Raw genomic sequence first — 25677 nt, forward strand, 5'->3', positions numbered from 1 at the left:
CAATCCCTGTCTCTGCTTTGTGGTGACAGACAGCACAAGCTCTGGACTCGGTTGCCCCTGGTTTCAAGTTCACAATTAAATGTATTATTCTCGACTTCCAGCAAAGATGGAGGCATAGGTAGACACACTGTGCCTCCTCGCACAACAAAAACAAGGACAACCAATTTAAAAACAACAAAAAAAACCCCGAACTGACAGAAAATTGAACTGTATGGAAGTCCAACAACCAAGGAGTTAAAGAAGAAACATTCATTCAGACCAGTAGAAGGGGCGGACGGTGACAGGCAGCCGGGTACAGAGGATTCACTGCAAGGTAGCAGCTGGCAGACTGAGCAGTCCCACATTTGAGTGCAGATAAACTGGAAGGAACAACTGGGGAGCAAAACAGGGTTCCAGTGCAGGGAAATAAAGCCTCAAAGCCTCTGACTGAAAACACCTGTGGGGGTTCAGACGCAGCAGGAGAAACTCCCAGCCTCACAGGAGAGTTCATTGGAGAGATCCACGGGGTCCCAGAATGTACACAAGCCAACCCACTGGGAATCAGCACCAGCAGGGCCCAATTTGATTGTGGGCAGCTGAGGAAGTGACTGAAAGCTGGTGGAGAGCTGAATAAGAAGCATTGTTCCCTCTTAAACCCCTCCCCCATATACAGCATCACAATGTAGTGCTGTGGGTTGCCCTGCCCTGGTGAACACCTAAGGTTCTGCCCCCTACTATGTAACAGGAGTGCCAAGACAAAAAAAAAGATGGTCCAAATGAAAGAACAGATTAAAGCTCCAGAAAAAATACAACTAAGCAATGAAGAGATAGCCAAACTATCAGATACACAGTTCAAACACTGGTTATCAGGATGCTCCAGGAACTCACTGGGTACTTCAACAGCATAAAAAAGACTCAGGCAACAAGGAAGGTCGCATTACGTGAAATAAAGAAACATCTACAGGGAACCAACAGTGATAGGAAGGAAACCGGGACTCAAATAAACAGTTTGGAGCAGAAGGAAGAAAGAAACATTCAACCAAAACAGAATGAAGAAACAAGAACTAAAAAAAAATGAGGATCTTAGGAACCTGCAGGACATCTTTAAACATTCCAATATCCGAGTCATAGGGGTGCCAAAAAGAGAAGAGGAAGACCAAGAAATTGAAAAATTATTTGAACAAATAATGAAGAAGAATTTCCCTAATCTGGCAAAGGAAAGAAGAGACTTCCAGGAAGTCCAGGAAGCTCAGAGAGTCCCAAGAAGTTGGACCCAAGGAGGTATACACCAACGTACATCATAATTACATTACCCAAGATTAAAGATAAGGAGAGAATCTTAAAAGCAGCAAGAGAAAAGGAGAGTTACCTACAAAGGAGTTCCCAAAAGAAACCTTACAGGCAAAAGGGACTGGAAAGAAGTATTCCAAGTCATGAAAGGCAAAAACCTATATCCAAGATTACTCTATCCAGCAAAGTTATCATTTATAATAGAAGGACAGATAAAGTGCTTCCCAGATAAGGTCAAGTTAAAGGAGTTCATCATCAACCAGCCCTTATATGAAATGTTAAAGGGACTTATCTAAGAAAAAGAAGATAAAAAACATGAACACTAAAATGACAACAAACTCACATCTATTAACAACTGAACTTAAAAAAAAAACAAACTAAGCAAACAACTACAACAGGAAGAGAATCACAGAAATGGAGATCACATGGAGGGTTATCAGCAGAGGAGTGGGAGGGGGAGAGAGGGGAAAAAGGTACAGAGAATAAGTAGCATAAATGGTAGGTAGAAATAAACAGGGGGAGGGTAAGAATAGTATAGGAAATGTAGAAGCAAAAGAACTTATATGTACAACTCATGGACATGAACTAAAGTGGGGAAATGCAGGTGGGAGGGGGCGTGCAGGGTGGAGGGGAATAAAGGGAGGAAAATGGGACAACGGTAATGGCATAATCAATAAAATATATTTTAAAAAGAAAAATAAATAAATGTATTATTCTAGGTAATTATACCATAGATTTGAGGACTTTTGTGGATGTCAATGATCTTTCTTAGCTCTAAAACAGTATAGAAAACAGAAAATATTTTCCATGTTCAAATTATTTCCCCTAAATTCAGAATTTTATTTTAATTAAATTACCTGTATAATTTCTTCACATTCCTGATTGATTAAGCATTTAGATATTTCAGGAAGAATATCATTTGGGTTAATTCTGGTTTTAAATTCTGGTTGCAAACGCCTTAATAGCAATCTATATTCCTCCAACTTTTCAATTTTTTGGAAATCCCAACTTTCAATAGCTTCATAAAGTCCAGAATAACCTGGGGGAAAAAAAAAGAATTAACTGTTTTTATGAGACCAACTTAAAAATTGTGGGGTCACTACATGGCCCTTCCCCCTCCCATAACTGAGGGCTGGTCAGGTGGCCACTGGCCAGCAGGGATGTGCATTGTTTTGGAAATGGATTGTAACTTCCTCCTTATAAACTTTTCAGAGTGCCTTCCTGTCCTGTGACTGCTTCCTGACCTTTCCTTTATACTGAGGTAATGTAACTTAGAGTCACGTGTAGGACACGTGCCTCCTTCGTCTGGGACCCCTTAAGACAAGTCTCAGACACAAGGGGGTGCAGGCTCTCTTGCACCCACTGGCTGCGATCAGTGCGCCCCCTGTGACGTAATAAGCAGCAGGCATGTTCACATCTGCTAGTCCACTGGGTGGGGTTTGCTTTTTTTTTTTTTGAATATCAAGAGCACTGAAGCAGCTCCCTGGTTTGAAGGCTCTCTGTTCTATCTCACTGGTCAGCTGTCAGTTCTAAAGCCAGAGTTACACTGTCTTGATGCCTATGGCTTTACAATAAATCTGATATCGAGCAGAGAAAACCCAGCCTACTTAATTCTTCTTCAGGGAATTCCTGACTATTCTAGGATCTTAGTTCTTCCATATAGATTTTAGAATCACCCTGTCAAACTCATGAAAAAGCATGTAGGATTTTTATCAATACAATACAACTTTTATTCCATACAATAGAACTGTATTGAATATATGGATCAATGTAGGGGGAGAGGGCATTTTTATGGTATCAAGTCTTTCTTTCCATGTGTATATCTCCACTTAGGTAGGACTTCTTTAGTATATTTCAATAATATTTTATCATATTTCCATCAGACTTTACACATCTTTTGCTAGGTTTATTCCTAAACACATGCTAACTTTTGGTACTGTTATAAATGATACATCATTTTAGTTTAGATTTTCTGTTTGCTTCCAATGGGTGAAAATGCAACTAACTTTTGTATACTGATCTTGTACCCAATAAACTTGCTAAACTCTCCCATTAGTTATAATACCCTGTATATTCCTTTGGATATTTCAGGTAGATAATTACATTTTTTTTGCCTGAAAATAGTCTTTACCCTGCCTCAGATTAAAAGACATGAGCTCTACATGGATACCTCAAAATTAACAGCAATTCGCTTTTGCAGAATTCTGAAACAGTCAGGCGACATACTCCGATTTGTGAGTAAAAAGAATGAACTGACCTGCGTGGTGAAGAGCATCCAGAAAGGCACGGAACCAGCCTTCCTCCTGCAGCTCCAGGAGGAACTTGAGAAAAAGCGAGGCAGCCTCCATCACGCCCTTGTTGCTTTTCTCGGCCTGAATATACTGCATCTCATCTACAGACAGAAGCAAGAGTGACCCATCAACTGTAGAACCACTAATCGCTGGAGGAAAAACCTGAGAAAGGCTGTCGACCACTCTCAAATGGGGATGGAAACTAACGAATCACAGCAATAGAAGGAACTGCAAGCAGACAGCAAATTCTCTGCCCAGTCTTCACCAACCCACCCTCCTGTCCTCTCTGAAAATTCTCCTGGTTTGCTAGGGAAGTCTGGGAGCACACTCTAGGGCAGTCTTAAAGAAAAGGGGAGGGAAGATGGCAAGGCAGGTAAATGTGTGCTCAGCTCCTCCCACGACCACATCAAAATTACAGCTGAAATACAGAACCACCATCCCTGAGAACCGCCTGAAGTCTAGCTGAAGAAAAGTCCTCTAGCCAAGGGTATATAGAAGAAGCCACATTGAAACTGTTGAAACATAAAGAAATATATATTAAAAAGAAGGCAAGTTTCTTAAAGATGTATGAGAAAGTCTCCCACAGCACGGCAGAAGTCACAGTAGCACTGGGTTGGGTGGAAGAACAAAGGCTCCCTCTGAGGCAGGAGACAGCGCAGGGAGAGCCCTGAGGCTGCACAGCTGTAGCGGGCCAGCGGCTAGCATCCTGGTTACCAGGAAACACCCCTTACCACTTAGGTAGAATAAATAGGAAACTGAGGCAGGGAGGAGGAAGGAGACAGGTCTCACACGCTAACTCGGCAGTCCTGAGCCTGGTCTGATAATATTGCCAGGTGTTCCAACATCATAAGAAACACTATATTAGCAAGAAAGAAGGGAAGTCCTTGAAATTCTGTGTAACATTTCCACTATCTGGGAAAGCCTTGAAACTGTGCCTTCATCCCAAGGCCTGGAATGCAGGACAGGGTCCCCAGTGCCCCAAGAAGAAGCCCATTAAACAACTTTGGTTAACTGTCTACCTCTGGTCACCAACTGTTTTAGGAGGGAGTCCCTAGTTCTTACAGAATAAGCCTATAAATAACTTTGGAAAGTGCCCCAATTTTAATTAACTGCCTCCTGTCACATATTTGTTTTACAATAAGATGAACAAATGGAGTCTGGAGCAAGATAAGGATTCATGCTAACAGACCCCCATGCATAGTAAGTTTGGGTAGTCACGTCCCCCTGGGAAAGCTGGCACTGCATTTTCCCATTAATCAATATGTAACCTTTTTCTCCTATCATACCCACTATGTAAGTCCTCAGAACAAAGGACTTGCTCTCTCTCCCTTGGTGGCTCAGGGTACTCTTGGCTCTCTAGCCACCTGGCCTCAGGCCACCTGGGGGCTTGCCACCCTGGTCTTCAGATGCTCTTACTTTTGCCGTCCTGCTTTGCCCTGACACTTTGCCTTTCACCCCCTACTCTACCCAGTCCTGTTCTCTTCCATGGGAACAGGCCACTAATAAACTGATTACATACTACTAGATTTGCTGATCTGTAATTCTTTGCATGCGTCAGCAAGAAGAACCAGATCCCTCCCGTCAACACGTCCAACACTTTGATAGTCTCTGGTTCAAACGTCTGAATGAACTGCAGGACTACGACTGTGAGGACAGACCCACTCCATGGCATCAGTAACAATTAGAGTGGACTCCGCAAGCAGAGTTAGAAAGAAACAGATATTTTCATGGCCCTTTTGAAAGAAAACAACAGGAGCTAAAGAGAAACACAGTGAGGCCAGATAGCAGAAAACCATCCACCAACCTGCAGGCTGTCATACTGACTGCACACTAACTCCAAGTATGGGGTGGTAACCAAACAGCTGCCTTCGTCTGACCTGGCACTGGTAATTTTCCACTTTCTTCCCATTGTCAGGGGAATGTAAATCCCAAAGGAGCAAGCCAGCTGTCTAGATGGTTAACCACTGTGTTCTCTGAGGTTAGAAGAGAACATAGCAGGTAGCAGGCACTGACAAAGATATGCTGAATGAAAGGAAGGAGTGTTTTCCTTCTCTGTCTTAGCAAAGATCAAAGTAAACCTCTTGAAGTGTAAAATTCGGTGGTTTTTGAGAGTTGTGAAACTACCTAATTTTAGTACATTTTCATTACTGTACAAAGAAATCTTGTACTCACTAGCAGTCACTTCCCATTGACCCTCCCCTTAGCCTCAGGAGACCAATAGTCTACTTGGGTCTCTAAAAGATTTGCTTATTTTGGACATGTCATTTGAATGTTATCATACAGTACGTATGCTTTGCGACTGGGTTCTTTCACTGAGCATACTGTTTTCAAGGTTCATCCCTGTACATAGCATATGGGCCATTTTCAGCTTCCCAAGGTAGAATGTCTTGTTCTCTTTCGTGTGCTTTCTCAGTTTCTTCATATGCCTCTGACGAGAGCACTGACACTGCACAGTATATAGTAACTGTTTGAGGGTCTGTCTTCTCCCTTAGGCTATGACCATGGACATGCTGTGATCATCTTTGTCTTCATCTTTATATTCTAACCACCAACAAAGTGCCCAGCTCATGAATGTGTCCAGAAAATGTTACTGAAGGAATGGACAAATGTTCAGAATACTGCCTCCCCAGTGCCTCTCCAGTGTATAGGGTTAGCATTTAACTCCAAAGGGATATTGCAAAAAATCTGTAGCCCACACCCAGGTCTACCTTGAACCATCACGTATAAACTAAGTAAAGCCCTGCAGACCCCAGTGACCGTGAAGCTCTCCAGAAGAAATGCGTCTTCAAATGCTCCTTCCCCAATATCTAACACAGGGAGAGGAGAATTATAGGAAAGGAGACACCGGATACTGCTAAAGTAATTTAAACATACTGGTGTATTTGTATGTATGCACACGCGAATGCATGCCTAGCATACGGATAAGCTCCCACTGCCTTCTAATGAGGGCAACAACAACAAAAAAGAAGTCAAAAAGTGTACCTGCAGCCATAACACTCATTAGTGTTTCTACTCTCTGACTGAATCCTGACTGATAGAATATACTTGTCACAATTAAAGTTAACCAATAAAATCCAGAGCTTCCAAAGAAGCCAAGAAAAAAAAATTGGACATAGAAAACTTTATCAATCTAATAGAAAACAGAAAAATAATGGGGAGAAAAAAAAGTTTATGGATCCACGTGTACGTGATAAAGTATAAAGAAATGAACAGGAAAGGTAGAAGCCAACTAAATGACAAAAGTTGCCCCTGGTGAGGGGCTCGACTTTAACATTCAAAAAGAAGATAATATTGCCCTGACTGGCGTGGTTTAGTGGATTGGGCATCATTTTGTAAACTAAAAGGTTCCTGGTTCAATTCCCAGGCAGGGCACATGCCTGGGTTAAGGGCCAGGTCCCCTGTTGGGGGCACAGGAGAGGCAGGTGAGGATTGATGTTTTTCTCTCCCTCTCTTTCTCCTTCCCTTCCCCTCATAAATAAATACAATCTTTAAAAAAAGGAAGTAAATAATAATAGTATACATAGTATTCTTCAGCTTCCTTTAAAAAAAAAACTTACATTTCAGTTACTTTTATTGTGGCTGCATTTTAACTATAAAACAAATACATTAAAAATTATCCCACCTTTGTGCTCCCACAGCACACTATGGTTTTCCATTAAAGCACTTACTGATAGGGGAGTCAAGAGTCGGAAAATTTTAGTTTAAGGTAATAGTTAATAAGCCTAGTAGTTGATGCATGTAAAAAACTATTGTTTCAGTAACTGCAGGTACAGCTCACCCTGACTCCAGGAGAGCAGAAGCCATTGACCTTTGTGCTCCAGAAGGGACCACAAGCAATCAAGGTGGTATCTGAGCCATTCTGTTCCAGGGAGAGACAGTCTGCCACCCAGATCACAGATAAAGAAAATGACACAGGACACAGATAAAGCAAATCACAGGCCCTGGCTGGTGTGGCTCAGTGGATTGAGCGCCGGCTGCGAACCAAAGGGTCGCCAGTTCGATTCCCTGTCTAGGGCACATGCCTGGGCTGCAGGCCAGGTCCCTAGGGGGGCCATGTGAGAGGCAATCACACATGTTGCTTTCCCTCTCCTTCTCCCTCCCTTCCTCTCTCTCTCTAAAAAAAGAATAAATAAATAAAATCTTAAAAACAAAAAAATAAAGAAAATCACGGGTCAGCAGATGGAAGGATGTCAGGGAAACTGCTGGACTGCAGCTTTTATCTGATTAACCTGTTCCCTGAACCCTAACCCTACACTTTTTTCCCTTGAATTCCAGACCTGTCACATACACTTTTCTTCTCCTTATAAAAAGGGTTGTCTTAGAATGGAATTTTAGGCAGTTTGTTAGGGTACAAACCCACCGTTTTCTCAGACCGCTGGCCATCTGAATAAAGCGCCCATAAAGATTCAATACCTGTCTGTGCTTATTGGGTCTGGTAGGTGACAGGCAGCACAAAAGCCGGCTTTTCCAGTTTCGTTACACCTTATTATCTATTGTTTGTTTAGTTACCTGCCTCCACATATACACTCTAATCTCTATTAGGGCAGGAACCAATTCTATTATGTTCACCACTAATTCCTCAGTTCTAATGTGATGGTTCCTATTAAATAATATGTGCAGTAACATGGTAAATTACCACACTAGCATAGTGCTAGCATAATGCCTGACACACACGAGTTGCTTGTTTATTGAATCAGTACATGAGCATATGAAAAAATGGAATTCACACCAGTTTGTTCATGTTTCACTCATTCTAGAGAAATCTAAAAGAATGCCTTGCTGGGGCTTACAGTCCTCAGGAGCAGAAGCTACTCCGTGGTCGGTCATTAGGCTGTTGTTTTGTTACTCCAGTCTGAGCACAGCTAGGAAGTGGAGGTCCACTGTTGGTGGCATTGTCTCACTCCTCACTCCACAGCCTGTGGTTTGGTTTGACAGAAAATCAGCAGAAAAGTTACCCCATCTGTTTTAATGTAATTTCCAAAAACTGTCTCACCTGAAGAAAGATACTTAGGCACTTGGAGTCTGGAAAGGCACTGCCAGATCCACTCTCTCATCTCAGTTCCCTGCAGGCACATACACCTCCCTTCTCAATGCCCGAAGCCTGTGCGCACCTCCAGCACAAAACACTTGAATGCAAATGTACAAAATGCCCATTATCCATGTTGAGTCGTGTGTCTCAAAAACTGGATAGAAACACCTGAATTGAAGCCTACAGCTATTCAGCCCAAGTCTTGCTGCTCTCAAGTGTCCAGCTTTTTGGGAGAGGCAGGCAGGTTAAGCATCAGCTTCCTTGCAGCTCTGTGAGCACTTGGTAACCATTTGTGTACTCCTGTCCCACCCCCAAAACCTTGAGTTGTAAAGGATTTTAAGGCAGGCCCTGCATCTTATTTCTGAATCTCTGATGTCAGCACAAAACTGAACACCCAGTAGACGTAACTTTTAGTAGAAATAATGAAATGGACAGCGACTTGTTTCTTCAGCTTTTAACCTAGAGATGTGCACCCCTAAGAAAGTCATTTCACCTCGCTGGGACTCAGTTTCCCCACCCGGTCCCCCAAGCTCACACTCAAACTCTGACAATTTCTAGTCTCAAATGTTGTGGGGATGTTGCGTTCCTCGCGTTCCCAGCAGGCTCCCGTATCGATTATAAGAAGGGGGGCGGGGGAGCAAACGGAAAACACATCCCGAACTGTTTTCCTGCCCCAAGGGGCGGGCGCCGCTGGGGACCACTCACCCTCCTTAAACCAGGGCGCCATGTAGCTCAGGATGTAAGTAGGGTCCAGGATCTTCGTGACATAGTCCCGGAAGGCGTGCAGGTTCCGCCGCTCCTCGGCCGTCATTGTCCCGTCTCGGATCCCTGCGAAGTCCCGCTGCGCCGGACCCCGCTCCTTTTAAAGCCCGCGGCGAGCGGGTGGGAGGCCCGGCTGACGCGGAAATGTCCATCGTAAATGGAAACGGAAAAACGAAACTGCAACTAGCTAAGCGGAGGCAGGGCTCCTGCAGGGCCTGGCCGCCGGCCCAGCCTACCCGCGCCGTTTCGTTTTTCTCTCTGGCTCCCGGCTTTTCCCACCTGTGGGCTCTCGTCGGCCCAGTGGATGGGGAGGAGACTCCTGGGAATGGCTTTTTTGATTTTCATTTTACCTTATTATTTTTTTGTTTCGCTTGTGTAGCGTAGCATAGGTGTCCAACCTTTTGATGTCTCTGTGCCACACTGGAAGAGTTGTCTTGGGCCACACATTAAATGCATTGCAACACGTAAACACACAAAAAAATTCATAATGTTTTAAGTAAATTTACAATTTTGTGTTGGGCTGCAGGTTGGACACCCTTGGAAGTGTAGGTTCAATAAAGTGCACAGATTTGATGTGTACACTTCTTTTATTTTTCTCAGATAGTAATGAGGCAGGAGACTGCGTAGAAAGAACTCTGAGACTGCAATATTGTCACTGGCCAGCATTTAGCACCCTGGTTGCCAGGAAACGCCTTTTACCAATTAGGTAGAATAAATAGGAAGCCGAGGCAGGGAGGAGAAAGGAAACTTGTCTCACACGCTAACTCAGCAGTCCTGAGCCTGGTCTGATAATATTGCCAGGTGTTACAACATCACAAGAAAGACTATGTTAGCAAGAAAGAAGGAAAGTCCCTGAAATTCTATGTAACATTTCCAACTATCTGGGAAAGAAAGCCTTGAAACTGTGCTTTCATCCCAAGGCCTGAATGTGGGACAGGGTCCCCGGTGCCCAAAGAAAGAGCCCATAAAACAACTTTGGTTAATTGCCTACCTCTGGTCACTATCTGTTTTAGGAGGGAGTCCCTGATGCTCACAGAAATAGCCCATAAATAACTTTGGAAAGTGCCCCAATTTTATTTGTTTGTCACGTATTTGTTTTACAAGATGAACAAATGGAGTCTGGAGCAAGATAAGAATTCGGGCGGACAGACCCCCATTCATCCCTAAATTTGGGCAGTCACATTCTCCAGGAAAGCTGGCACCACATTCACCCGGTTAATCAATGTAACTTTTGTAACTTTTCCCCTCCTATCCCACCAATTATATAAGTCCTGAGAACAAAGGACTCAATCTCGCTCTCTCAGGGGCTCAGGATGCTCTTGGCTCTCAGGCCACAGGGCCTCTGGCCACCTGGCCTCAGGCTGCCCAGGGGCTTGCCACCCTGGTCTTCAGCCGCTCTTGCTCTTCTCACCCTGCTTTGCCCTGAAACTTTGCCTTTCACCCCCTACTCTACCCAGTCCTGTTCTCTTCCATGGGAACGGACCACTAATAAACTGATTACATACTACTAGATTTGCTGATATGTAATTCTTTACACGCGTCAGCAAGAAGAACCAGGTCTCTCCCGACAACATTTGCACGTACTTACTGGCCACTTATATATATCTGTGTGTGTGTGTGCGCGCGTGTGCGCACGCGTGTGTGTGAAGAATTTCCTCCAATCTTTTTGCCTGTTTGAATGGTTTTTGTTTGTATTAAGGATTTACAAGTTATTTATTTATTCTGGATACAAGCCCATTGTCAAATATATGTATCCCAAATGTCCTCTCCTAGTCTATGACGTATTGTTACATTTTCTTAAAGGTGTTTTGAGCAAAAGTTTATTTTGGTGAAACCTAGTTTATCAGTTGTTTCTTTTGTTTAGTGCTTCTTGTGTCCTCGAATAAATCTTGGCCTACTAGGTCATTAAGTTATTCTTTGTTTTCTTTTAGAGTCTTAGAGTCTTCGTGTTTTTAGCTTTCACATTTAGGTCTATGATAATCTCAAATTAATTTTGTTGTGGTGTGAGGTGGGGGTCAATGTTTCATTTCCCCCCCAACACTTCAACTGTTCCAGCAAAAAGTGTTTCTTTTGTTGAAAAATTTTCCTTTTCCCATTGAATAGCCTTGTCACCTTTGTCAAAAAATCAATTGACTGTTATGTGTGCAGATGTATTTTTTAATTCTAACCAGTTCTATTTATCTATTTGCTGATACTGCTTATTCTTTGTAAAAACTATATTGGCTATTCCAGAGCCTTTGCATTTGGCTATGACATAACCACCAATATGTCAATCCCTCCCCACCCCACCCCCCTGTCCTTCCCCTACCCAACACAGACACAGGTAATTGGGATTTTGATCAGGGCTGCACTGAACCTATAGATGAACTTGAGGAGAACTGACATCTTAACAATTTTGAATTCTGATCGATGAGTTTATTTATATTTGTTTAATTTCTCTCAGCCGTATTTTAGTGTTGAAAGTACAGGTCTTATACATCTGTTAATTTTACCTTAACTATTTTATGTTCTTTGATGCCACTCTAAAGGGAATTGTTTCTGAAGTTTCATTTTCAAATTGCTGCTAGTATATAGAAATACAAGTGTTTTTGTTTTTTAATCTTATTTTACACAACATTGCTAAATTCACTTCTTGGGTCTAGTAATTGTTCAGTAGATTCCTTAAATTTTGCTAGATAAATAATCCTGTCATTTGTGAATCCATATTTTTTACTTCTTTCCAACCTTTATGCTTTGTATTTTGTTTCCTTATTGCACCACCTATGACCTCCTATAAAAAGTTGAATGAAAGTGGTGAGAGTTGACACTCTTACCTTATTACTAATCTCAAGGGAGAAACATCTGTTTTGCTTTAATTACAATGTTGCCTGTAGGTTTTTTTAGATGTTCTTTATCAGACTGGCATTCTCTTTTATTCCTGGTTTGCTCAGTTGTTATCATGAATGGGTGTTGAATTTTTCAAATGTTTTTTTAATCAGTTGAGGTGATCATATATTGTTAAAAAATGAATTTCACTGATTGATTTAAATTTTTTTTTCTATTTTTTTAGAGGAAGAGAGGGAAACATCAATGTGTGGTTGCTTCTGGAACTCCCCTTTCTGGGGACCTGGCCCACAACCCAGGCACATGCCCTGGCTGGGAATCAAACAGGTGACCCTTTGATTTACAGGTAAGCATACCAGCCAAGCTCACTGATTGTTTTTTTTAATATTAGACCAATCTAGAATTCCTGGAATAAATCCCATCTGGTCATGATATAGCATCATTTTTTATATATTTTTGGATTCAATTTATTAATATTTGTATATCTATGTTCATAAAAGATACTGGTCTGTAATTTCTTTTCTTATAATGTAAGGGTTATGCTGGCCTCATAAAACAAGGGTTTGTGTAAGATTGGTATCAATGCTTCCTTAAATCATTAACAGAATTCATCAATGAAACCACTGGGCTTGGAGTTTTCATTGTTTGAAGATTATAATGATTCAACTTCTTTACTATATGTAAGGCTTTTATGATTTTTTATTTTATCTCATGTCAGTTTTAGTAAATTGGGCTTTCTAAGGAATTTGACCATTGCTCTAAATTATTAAATTTATGGCACAAAGTTGTTTTTGATATTCCTTATTATCCTTTACCTTTTTAAAAAATTAGTCTTGCCAAGAATTTAACAATTTTATTTACCTTTTCAAAAGACCAACTTTGGCTTTGATATATTTTAAATTGTTATTCTACTTTCTATTTCATTGATTTCCATTCTGATCATTATATTCCTTCTACTTTGGGTTTAATTTGCTCTTTTTTATTTTTTTACTAATTGGTTAAGGTATAAGTTTAGCTTATCAATTTCATATACCTTTCTTTTCCAGTATAAGCATCTGCAGCTATAAATTTCTCAGCTGCATTCTAACACCCCACCAATCTTGACATACTGTTTTCAATGTCATTCCATGTGACATAGTTTCTAATACCCCTGTGATTTCTTCTTTAACCTCTGAGTTATTTAGAAATATGCAGCTTATTTTCCAAATATTGGGAATTTTCTAAACATTTCAGGGTTATTGACTTCTGATTTTAATCTGTGAGACACTCAATATGTTGTCAGATTTTGATCTTTTGAAATTTAGTGAAACATGTTTATGCCCAGCATATGAATAAACTGTATTGATGTATGTTCCAGATACACTTAAGAAGAATGTATATGTTGCAGTTCTTGCGTAATGTTCTGTAAGTGTCAATTAGTCAGGCTGAGTTCTAGTGTGGTTCAAGTCTCCTACATCCTTACTAATGTTCCCTTACTTGTCCCATCAAGTACTGAGAGGGGGTGTTAAAATCTCCAACTATGAACATTTATTTGTCCATTTGTCCCTTTTGTTCTATCAGGTTTTGCACCATAATTTTGTAACTCTGTTATTAGATGCATACACATTTAGGGTTGTTAAGTGTCAGGAGCAGACCAACAGTTGACCTTTGACACAGTTAGGTAGGATGAGAAGCATCTGCACAGCAGAGGCGACTGTGGCCGGATCTCCTGTCTATCTCCTCCTGCATGCCTGTCCCTGCTAGCAATAGGTGGTGGGATTTTGGGATACCTGCGCGTTACAACAAAAAATCTGTACAATGCCTCTGATTCTGCACGAAATGACTTGCTGAAAACAGAATAGAGACCCCTAGTAACACTAATGTTGCCTGCTTCCCCCACCTGGGAAGTTAAGGACAAAATTAAACTATGGACAGACCAACTGCCAGAAAGCTGAAGGAAGCTGTTGCTAGGAATATTTCTTAGGGAGTCACCACTCGAAAGCTTAAGATTTATTAGAGCCACTACCCCTCCCATACCCTGGAGAGGAGTGTATAGAAGCAAGGAGTTCTAGTTGAAAATAATCTCAATACATGGAAACGAACACAAAGTATGCCCCCCCCCCAAGATGTATAATCAAAAAACCTAGGCAAAAAACCAGTTACCTAACCCGAGATAAATTTAATCTCAATGGATAATAGTTGATTTCTATATACTTATAAATCACCCCTTGCACCCTTTTAATTTAGACCAACTCCTAGAATCTTAATAGATACCTAGTTACTAATTGGCACCAGAAAGTTTGTGCCCATATGGCTTCGTTGGCTATCTGATTAATGACCTTCTTGGTCAAAATAACCTTTGTTTAACATGGTTGATCTGTGGGACCTCCTATACTTTTTGGTCATTTCTTTGTTTAACATGACTGATCTATAAAACCTTCTGTGTTTTTAGAAATTATTTCTATGGTCACCGTTTGTTTCAATAATCACACTACACGTTGAATGTTGTATAACCTCCCCTATAAAAATAAAGATTGATTTTTCTCGGTGAGTCAGTCAGGCCCAAAAAGCCTGGCTGTCCCCGGCACCCCATGGGGTGTCTCACTTCAGTCACTTTGCCTTAGCCATGCATCCTTCAGGGACCCTAAGACCCCGCCGAGGCTGGACCCCGGCAGTTAAGTTTTCCTGATAAATTATAACTTTTATCATTATAAAACAGCTGTTTTTGTCTATGATATTACTATACCTATAACAGGTTTTTTTTTTTTTAGATTTTATTTATGTTTAGAGAGAGGGGAAGGGAGAAAGAGGGAGAGACATCGATGTGCAAGAGAAACATAGATTGGTTGCCTCTTGCACGCACCCAGCCAGGGACCAGGCCCACAACCCAGGCATATGCCCTAGCTAGAAATAGAACCAATGAACCCCTAGGTTCACAGGCCAGTGCTCAATCCACCAAGCCACACCAATCAGGGACCTATAACAGCTTTCTTATGCTTACTGTTTGCATGGTATATCTTCTTCCATCTTATTGCTTTTAACTTCTCCATTAATATTAAAAGCACAACTCTAGTATTAAGCTTATGGTTGGGTCTTTTTTTTTTTTTTAATCCAGTCTGACAATCTCTGCCTTTTAATTCATGCAATAGATCTATTACATTTAATTATTGACATCAGCTTAAAACTGCAATTTTGTTTGTTGCATCCAGTTTTGTTCCTCTGTTCCTCTGTTCCAACTTGGGTTAATAAAATACACTTTTATCTTTCATTTTTTAAAACATTTTATTTACTTTTAGAGAGATGGGAAGAGATGGAGGGAGGGAGAGAAGCATCCATGTGAGAGAGAAACATCAATTGGTTGCTCCTCAAATTCCCCTAACCGGGACCTGCCTGCAACCCAGGCATGCACCTCAGTGGGGAACCAAACCAGCAACTTTTTGGTCTGCAAGCCGGCACTCAACACACTGAGCCACACCAGCCAGGACTACTTTTATCTCCTCTTACTATAACTCCTGGCACAGTCATATGCTGCTTAAAAATGGAGATAAGTTCTAAGAAATGCCTCACTTGGCAATTTCATCATTTCGTGAACATCAGAGTGCACTTACACAATCCTCGATGGCATAGCCCACTACACACCCAGGCTACGTGATATAGCCTACTGTTCCTAGGCTACAAGCCTGTACAGCACGTTACTGTACAAAACAACACGAGGGTGAATCGAGCACAAAAGAAAATAGTGCAATAGACACAGTGACCATGAACTGTACGAGGCTGCTGCTTGTGTTACATGGCATATACTGTTTTGCAGGAAACTATTTTTGTAAGTATAGAGTATACTCTAAAATAGCAATATTTAAATATAGTGAAGTAAATACATAAACCAGTAACGGCCATTTATTCTCATTATCGAGTACTGTGTACTGAACATGATAGTACATGTTATACTTTTATATGACTGGCAGTGCAGGTTGGTTCACACCAGCGTCACCACAGACATGTGATAATGCACTGCACTATAATGTTACAACAGCTATGACATCCCTGGGTGATGTGAGTTTTTCAGCTCCATTATAACTTTATGAGACCACTGTCATATATGCAGTCCATATATGTTGGCCAAGACATTATCGTGCAGGGCATGACTGTATTTCTTTAGCTGTGTGCCTCTCTCATCTTTAACTTGTATCAGTGTACTTGGAATTAATATTATATCACATCAGGTAAAATATAAGATCCTTGCAACCACGTAATTCCATCTACCCCATAATTTTTATTTTCCCATGTAACAAACCACATAATGCTGTAAGCTTTACTGCAAAAAGTCAGTTGTTTTTTAAGTAAAATAAGAAAATTATAGTCTTTTCTATTTTGCCATTTCTGGTGCTACTCATTCCCACCTATAAATACTGGTTTCTATCTAATGGCATTTCCCTTCTGTCTTCTCCAGTATATATTTTTAAGTAAATTGTATTGATCATGTTATTACGGTTGTCCTATTTTTTTTCTCCCCTTTATCTCCCTCCACCCTGCAACGCCATGGTTTCTCCAATGTATTGTTAAAGCTTCCAGTGACCTTTTCGCTTCAAATAGCTTTTAAAAATTCTAAGCTTTCCATTGGTTCCTTTTTTCTATTTGCCACTTCTCTGCTGAGAACCTCTATCTGTCCATTCATTATGAGTATCTTTTAAGTTCATGTACATATTTCTAATAGTATCTGTACTAATCCACCATGTGGATTATCTCACAATATGTTTTTATTTTTTTAAGTTGACAAGACTTTTGTCTTTATTTTTTAAAGATTTTATTTATTTTTAGAGGGAGGGGAAGGGAAGGAGAAAAAGAGGGAAACATCAGTGTGTGGTTACCTCTCACATGGCCCCCACTGAAAACCTGTCCCACAACACAGGCATGTGCCCTGACTGGGAATCGAACCAGCAACCCTTTGGTCTGTTGCTTGCACTCAATCCAGAGCTACGCCAGCCAGGGCACTATGTCTTTTTCTCTCGACTATGGGCACATTCACATGTCTAGTAATTTTTAATTTTATACTGGACATTAGAAATGTGCTATAGAATGTTTGGATTCTATTATTTTACTCTGGGGAGTGTTGCTTTTTGTTCAAGTATGTTAATTTACCAGCTCCTCATTTTGAATTTATAGGGGCTTTGTGGTTGGTCTGTGTCCTTAATCCAAGATGAATCACTCAGTCCTCAGTCAGACTTTTCAGCTAAGGTGTGGTCCTATAGGGTTTTCAATGAAAAGCAATATGTTTCCCCTGCCCTTCTAAGTGGGTGGGACTCAGACTCCAAATTCTGTCTTCTCTGTGGTGGCAGCTAGATGTCTGCTGACCTCTTTCAGCCTCCCAACTATTACTTACCTGTGCTCCTTGGAGTCTCCCCTCCATGTCTGCACTTCAAAGTCAGCTAAGATTTGAGTGCAGGTCATATACAAATTTTCAGGCTTTCCCTGTTCCCTTTCTTTCTGAAATTTCACCCAAAATAGTCACTCTGGCAGCCCCAGGGTTCAACTGCTAATTCAATGACTATGGCTTTCCACTTGTGTCCTAACCTCCATGTGGACTGGGGAGGACCCTCAGAAGACAAATAAATGCAATTCTCATGCACACAGTTCTGCAATTCTCATGCACACAGTTCCTGTCTTTCAGTGATCTAATTCCTTCCAGTTTCTGCCTTTTTATTTTTCTCCAGGGCCTTCAAATATTTCTTTTTGTTTTGTCCATTTTTAGAACTGCTATCCTACCACTACTTAGTTTTGGATTTTTAACCAAGAAAAATCAATCAGATCCAAAATTCCTTTAAAAAGGTAAAGGTATGCCTCCTTTCATGCTAATAGTGGGAAATAGCAAAGCCTTGTTATTTATTCAGAAGAAATAACAATGCATTTATCATGCATCAGCAATTATAGTGTAGAATGAAACTGAAAGAACTGAAGTCCCAGAAATGGAATCATTTGGCAGACTTATAGGTAAAACTTTACCAAGACCCAGGAAGAAGGGGAGTGTCACAGAATAGTGAGAAGAAAGAACTGTCTTAGATCTTCTCCTCACCTGGGCATACTTTCCCCACACATTTACAGGGATCTGTTATATTTCAGGCATTATGAAAAACCACTAGGTATATGGAGATAAGTGGAAGAGTATCCTTCGTAAGCTTAGAGTCTGATGTTGAGGAATAAGACAACAAAAATGTAAAAACACAATTAAGTCACTGCCAAATGTGAAGTGATACAAAGAAAGAGTTATGAAGCAGAAAATTATGAAGGTTGGAAAAAACTACTTTAATATGGTGTTAAGGGAATATCTTTCTGAATAGGTCACATTTCAGCTGAATCCTTAAGAAGGAGAAAGAATCAACTATTCCAGAAAAGCAGGGAGAAGGGGTTCCATGCAGAGGGACAGAAAGCACAAATGGGTAAAAAAAAAAAAAGTTAAAAAGTAGATGGAACTTCATGAACAAGGGGTGAATGGCATGTAGTGCTGCTGAACAGGTAAACAGGACCTGGTAAGGCCATTAATAAAGTGCAGTGGGAACATACTGCAGTTTTAAGCAAGGAGTAACTGTTGGGAACCACCCTGCCTGGTTTTAGAAGCTGTAACCCCACCATGACTAAGGCTGAGTGAGCAACTTTCAGACCAGAAGCCACTAAGGAAACAAAGCTTATCTCCCTGGCAGGAGCACTGCTTCTGCTCCTTTTACTTCACCCTGCCTGGCCCCCAGTGCTTGATGGGTTAGCCAATGATGGGTAAGATTTCCCAAGGGGGGAATGACCTAAGACAGGCATGATCAATGGAGACCCCCCAGGGAGGGACTTGGGGGCTATAGCAAAAGAGGGTGATGGACCCTCACCCCTCAACTTTGACATAGCCTGAGTGCTCATTCTGTCTGCAAGAAGTCTCCTAATCTCTTGGCTGCCTTACTTCCCCTGCCTGACAAGCCTGAAATAATGCCTTAAACCTGCAACAATGCTGGTGGTGGGTGTTGCCCTGTGCTGGAAAGGGCGGGTTCCCTAGGGTGATCAGACCTAAGAAAGAATATGTAAAATCCTGTGAAATCTGCTTTGTTTAGAATGCTCTCAATTAAATGATAAGGGTCCAAGCAAGAAGTGAGTTTGTTCTTCAAAGTTTTATGGCTCTTTAGCTATCTGACCCTGACTCAAAATAGGCCCTCAGGGTTCTTGGTATGTTATCTATTGTTTGATCCTTACTGCATGATAATGATTAATCAGCTTTACCTGTATTCCCGTGTAAAACGAACCCAATAAAAGCCCACTGAGGAAAAGGCTCTTGGCCCTTCTCCTTTGATAAATCAGCCACCTTTCCTCCCCAAGCAGATCCTGTCTTGGTAGACGTAGTCTCATCCATGGTGGCCGGATGAGAATACGTCTCCTGAGGGGTGTGGGGGCCTGTGGGCGGAGTCCCCCAACAAGTAACAATGTAATCACATTTTTAAAAGATATCTTTGCTTCCTATGCACAATGAGCAAATCAGGTGGTAGGCGACTCAAGAAAGAAATGATGAGGATATAGATAAGGACAGTAGCAGTGAAGAGTATAAGAAATGAATTGCTTGAGATACATTTGAGAGAGAGGATTGAGTGTACAGTAGCAGAAAGAGAAAACAAAAGGCTGTATTCCAGGTATCTGGTCTGAGCAACTGTGAGCATAAAATGGAGAAGACAGGTTTAGAGCTCATTACATTCTAGTGTGGGAGATGAAGAAATAATGTTAGACAGTAATAAGTGGAATGAAGAGAAATAAAACAAGATAAAGGAATAAAGAATGATGGGGGCAGTTTACATCAAATGAATTATGAGGGAAGACGTAAAGAACATGCCATTGGGTGAAGAGCATTCTATTCAAAAGAACAGAAAGTTCCAAAGCCTAAAGATATGAGTGAACTCAGCCTGTAATAGAACAGGAAGCAAGCAGGGTTGCTAGAGAAGAGTGGCTGGGGGATGAGGGTGGAGGAGAGAGAGACAAAGAGCAGACAGGTGGCTAAGGCAGTTCACTTAAGGCCAGACAGACCAAGATAAGGACTTTGGCTTTGTTCTGAAATACGATGGGAACCATGAAATCATGTTTTAAAAGGATCACAGGGAATGACCGGAAGACAACAAACTGTAGAGGGCTAGGGTGAAAATGGAGGGACAAGGTAAGAAGCTGCAACACTAGTTCAAGTAAGAGAGCATGGCATCTTGGGTTAGGATCAAAGCAGTGAAGTAGTGAAGTAACAGGATATGTAATCCTAAAATCCCACACAATTTGCTGATGAATTGGATGTAGGATGTAAGACAGAGGAATCAAGGAGAACTACAACTTGTTTAACTGAGCAGCTACCTGAATGGTGGTGCCAACTATTAACATTGGAAGGGGGACAGGCTTGGAGGAGGAAATTGAGAACACAAGTGCTAGCTTGCTGATAAGAATGATCCACAGGCAGTACTTTGAAAACATCAGTGTGCACACGGATCACCCACAGGTCTTGTTAAACGCAGATTCTGATCCAGTAAATCTGAAACTCTGCATTCTTAACAAGCTCCTGCTTGTTAAGGTGGTGCTGATGTTGCTGGACCACAAACCTCTGAGTAGCAAAATCACTAAAAAAACAAGAGAAAGAAAAAACAGTAACTTAAAAATCAAAACTATTATTGAAGGTAAGTGAAATCCAGAACACACAGGCAGGCATTAGTCTAGAACAGTGGTTCTCAAACTGCAGTTTGCAGGCCAGCAACACCAGAACCAGGCTGAAACTTGCTTAACGAGCACATTCTTGGTATCCCAGCCGTTCTGAATCAGACACTGTGGGGGTGTGTCTCAGCAATCTGTTTTAACAAAACTTCCAGAAGGTTCTGACGCATGTGAAAGTTTGAGAATCAAAAAAGTACAATTTTTGTTAATCTGACACACACACAAAAAGTAGGTAATTCACACCAGACCACTTTTGTTGTGTTGGCTGTCATTTTTTTTTTTTAATTTGACAATCTAAGGGAAAAGAAGTTAGTGCCCCTAAGCAGTCAGGTGTTGCATGTTTTAATAATTCATGTAGCACACTGATGTGCCATGGCACGCTGGCAGAAAATCACTGCTCTAGTCCCATATACTTACTTTGCCTCCAATTTTGTATCTCCTCTACCAAGTGCAGTGCCTACTAGACATAAGCAGATGTTCAAGAGGTTAATCTCAAGTTCTTGGGAGCATCCCTCTCTTACCTTCATGTGGTCATTATGTCAGGAAATGCTGCTCTAGGTGGAGGAGGTTAGGCTGCTTCCAAGGATTTCTAGACAATTCAGGACTAGGAACTACGATCTTTTGATCCTACTTCTGTCAACCACCCTCCTCTATACTTCCCTTCATGTGCAGCTATGATTTTATGGATTATGTTTAAATAACTCCATTGTTGCCCTGGCTGGTGTGGCTCAGTGGACTGAGCACTGGCCTGTGAACCAAAAGGTCACCTGTTTGATTCCCAGTCAGAGCACATGCCTGGATTGCGGGCCAGGTCCCTGGTTGGGAGTGTGCAAGAGGCAGCCAACTAATGTTTCTCTCTCATGTTGATGTTTCCCTCTCTTTCTTCCTCTCTTCTCTCTCTGAAAATAAATAAAATCTTAAATAAATAAAAAGAAAAGAAAATACTGCCTTGCAATACCTTCTAACTCTTGCCCTTCTTTCTCCTCTTTGTTCACCTAGCTGAGAGATTGGTAACCTTGTCCTGTAAAGGGCCTGAAAAATAAGTATTTTAGGCTTTATGGGTCATGTATAGTCTCTGTTGTACTGTCTCTTTTTCTACAACACTTCAAAATGTTAAAACAATTTTTAGTTTACAGCCTGTATAAAAACAAGCCATGTGTTAAATTTTCCCTGCAAGCAAGAGTTTGCTAACCCATTACCTAGCAAGACCTCAACCTGGATGAACCCAGCTTTTCAGTTGTGCCTACATGTTAAGTGTTCGTAAAGGAAATCAGTAACTGCAGATCAGTGTCACCATAAAAACACAATCCTCAGCCCTGGCTGGTGTGGCTCAGTGGATTGAGCACCAGCCTGTGAACCAAAGAGTCTCTGGTTTGATTCCCAGTCAGGTCACAGGTCCTGATGGGGTGGCACATGAGAGACAACCACATTGTTTCTCCCTCTCTTTCTCCTTTCCTTCCCCTCTCTAAAAATAAATATTTTTAAAAACACAACCACTGGCCTCAACTCATACATCACACCTTAGCAGACAAGCTTTTTAGTATTTTTACTCGTTAGTACAATGGCTATTTCACACCTTTTCCTCCTCAAACCTGCCACTTCTCTCTACCACATACTTTGTATTGGCTGGGCACTTCTGGTTGGCACCAAGTTCAGGCAAACACAAACCCTGTGTGTTTACCAAAAACAATACCTCTAAGTACATTATTAGAGGTACTGCCTGCCCCATTGGTCCTGACTGGCTTTCTCGTATGTCTTCAGTCACCACGTAGGTCTGCTGATCTAGGATGGCCTCAGCTAGAAGTACCGGGCTTTCGCTGTGGTCACTCCTGTTCCAGCATGTTAGCCTGAACTTCTTTACATGGTGGTACAGAGGTCCGAGAGAGAGAGGGGGCAGAAGTGTGCAAAGTCCTTGAAGCCTGGGCTCATTTCCTTATTCTATTGCATCTAACAAAGTCATAAGGTCAGGCAGACTCAAGGGGAGGGAAGACACTCTACTGTTAATGGGAGGAGGAGCTGGAAAGTTCAATTGTAAGAGGTGTCAATATTGGGAAAAGTGAGGGATTGTGGTAATTTTTGCAATCAACCTTCCACAAAGTCATCTTACCAACCAGAGGATGAAGCCCTCTTCTGTTAGCTCATCAATTTCCTTTTTTCTTGTTGCTTTTTCCTAGGCCAACAATTTTCAACCGGTGTGCTATATGGCACATTGGTGTGCCACAGAATCTTTAGTGGGGTTTTTGGGTTTCTTTAGAAGGGAAGGAGAGAGGGAGAGAAACATCGAAGAGAGGAACATCAATTGGCTGCCCTTCGGGCATGCCCTGACCAGGGACTAAACCCACAACCTAGGCATGTGCCCTGACCAGAAATTGAACTAGCCACTTTTTGCTTTGCAGGATGATGCCCAACCAACTAAGCCACACAAGTCAGGACAAGAGAATATTGAAAGTTTTTTTTTAAATCCTTACCTGAGGGGATACCCATTCATTTTAGAGAGGGGAGGGGAGGGAGAAGGAAACACTGATGCAAGAGAAGCATTGATAGGTTGTCTCTATGTGCCCTGACTGGGGAATGAACCTGACCAGGAATCAAACCCATGACCTTTTTGATTTACGGGACAAGGCTCCAACGAACTGAGCCATGCTGGGCAGAATTTTTAAAATATGCAATACCTACTAGTCAGGGCCACTCACCCTTTCCCCTTTAGATTGTCAAATTTAAAAATCACAACAGCCAAGACAATAACTGTCTGGCGTGAATGAATCAAAATCACACCAATTTTTTTTGTCAGATTGGCAAAAAAGTGTATTTCTTGGTGTGCCACATAATTTTAATAATTGGTTTGTGTGTGCCATGAGATGAAAAAGGTTGAAAATCACTGCTGTAGGCCTTTGGACAGTGCAAAGGCCTTTGCACCACATTGTCCACCACATTGCACAGTGCAGCTTTAGGCTGCTCAGTCTCAAACTGTGCTCATTTTCCTCTCCACCCGTCCCTATTCCTGTTATTTCCTACTCTGAGTACTATCACCATGCAGCTCTCACATGGGCATCCGGACCCACCTGGCTTTTCCTTCTCCCTCACAGTCCCTTCTTATCTCAATGGTGTCCCCATCTCATCTGGTCTACCTCAGGAATCTACTGAATCCAGCCTCTCCTCTAGATCCTTACTGTCACTTTCTTCTACAGAGCCTTCTGCTTCCTGGTCTCAGCAGTTTCTTAAACAGTCTATTACTCAGGCTATGCCCAGTCCAATTTGTTCTGAAGAACAAATATAATTGCTTCATTTCCACCCTCTTGAAATTCCTGCTGGTTCCATGCTATTCATCCTTATACTTCTGTTATTTACAGAATCTTGGACGATGTATACTCAGATGTATAAAATTCATTTGTTTGGTGAACAAATGAATTTTAGACAGTAAAGCAGAGATATCTTGCCTCGGAAAAACCTAATTACCAATTTAAAGTGCAGATCATCATACAAACAACTAGAAGCCAGCCCATCCAGGAGTATCTTATGCAAAAAGATACTCCATTTGCATAACAATATAGTGTACAACATTCTGGCACCCATTGCAGTTGCAGCTTATACTGGGATAAATTTAGCCTCAGACTTTTCCCTAACTTAAATTCCATTTTCCTTGCCTCTTGCTATTTTCAGGCAGATCCAGTGGTATTTACCATCTCCCAATACTTTTGCAGGTAAAGTAGTAAAGAATTACTAATTTTCATGACATTGTAAAATGGCCATATCCTACTCACTGTTTCCCAATACCTAATTCAGGTATTGACTAAAAGCTCAGGATGAGAAAATATTTAGCAAGTTTTGGTTGTTTTTTTCTGTGCACATGCCAGCTACTGTGACGGACTCAGTATAAAGGACAAGATATAATACCCATGACACAACTACCATTTTTTCTCCATCTTTCATCTCCTGCCATCGCCGTGTCTTCCATAGAGGACAGATTTACATACAGCCTCATAAATCACTGTCCTCAATTGCAATCACCTTCACCCATTTTAGTTACTTCCAATTATGCCTAGAATTAGATGCTAAAATATTTTTCAATCTGTTTACTCCCATCCTTCACTTTCCCCACTTGAACCTCGTTGGAAAACTAATCCCTTGATATCTCACTGTTCTCAAGTTTAATGGTCACCTGATGACTTCACTTCCTCCCCTACACAGCAGACACCAGAACATATCAACTCAACAACCCACCAGTATTTCCCTCAACTCCCTTGCCCCTTTGTTTTACTACTCACATTCAGCAGAACTTCAGCCATAGATAAATCCACCTATGTACTCATTCACTGTTATCAATGCTGAATGCATACTGTATGTTCAACATTAGTTTCTGCTTCCACCCCAGAGTGCCAATATTACTAGAACAAAACCACAGATCTTGAAGTCCCATAAACTTAAGTATTACACATCTGAGGCGAGGGCTCAATACTCATCAGCAATTCTTAGCTCACTCTCCATATCCCTTTCAAAGGGCATTTTCCCCTCCACTCCTCTCCTCAAACCCAATCCTACTCGTGCTTCATCTTTCTCATAAGATGGCACTGCCTCCTAGTTAATGGAAAGAGGCTTTAGAGCATCAACTACTTCATCTTAGTCCGTCTACGCCCAAATGTCTCCGTGCATATTACCTCCTTCTGCCCTTTATTATGAGACTTGCCTCTGATTCTATCCACTATTAATTCGCTTACCTGGGGCTACGGATCACCTCTCCCATAGAAGGAACTTTGCTGCATAGTTATCACTCTCCTTTATTTTCAACTTCACCTTTTCCAGAGGCCTTTTCCCAAA

General features: G+C 41.5%; 1 protein-coding gene across 3 annotated transcripts in view; it reads right to left on the reverse strand.

Moving 5' to 3' along the window:
• The window catches only part of DDX58 (DExD/H-box helicase 58), a 72115-nt gene that overhangs the window by 34298 nt on the left and 12140 nt on the right, over positions 1-25677 (reverse strand). Inside the window, exons 1-3 of one of the 3 annotated variants that reach the window (XM_045840247.1) lie at positions 9295-9526; positions 3527-3661; positions 2127-2308 (exon numbers count right to left, since the gene is read on the reverse strand). In XM_045840247.1, coding sequence (XP_045696203.1) covers positions 2127-2308; positions 3527-3661; positions 9295-9400 — 423 coding nt within the window. In that variant the 5' untranslated portion in view covers positions 9401-9526. Of the gene's footprint in view, positions 1-2126; positions 2309-3526; positions 3662-9294; positions 9527-25677 lie in introns of those variants that run through there. The other 2 variants (XM_045840246.1, XM_045840248.1) reach the window with 2 other exon arrangements.

Source organism: Phyllostomus hastatus, unplaced genomic scaffold (genome assembly GCF_019186645.2).
Source record: "Phyllostomus hastatus isolate PE091 unplaced genomic scaffold, TTU_PhHast_1.1 phas_contig_34, whole genome shotgun sequence".
NCBI lineage: Eukaryota > Metazoa > Chordata > Mammalia > Chiroptera > Phyllostomidae > Phyllostomus > Phyllostomus hastatus.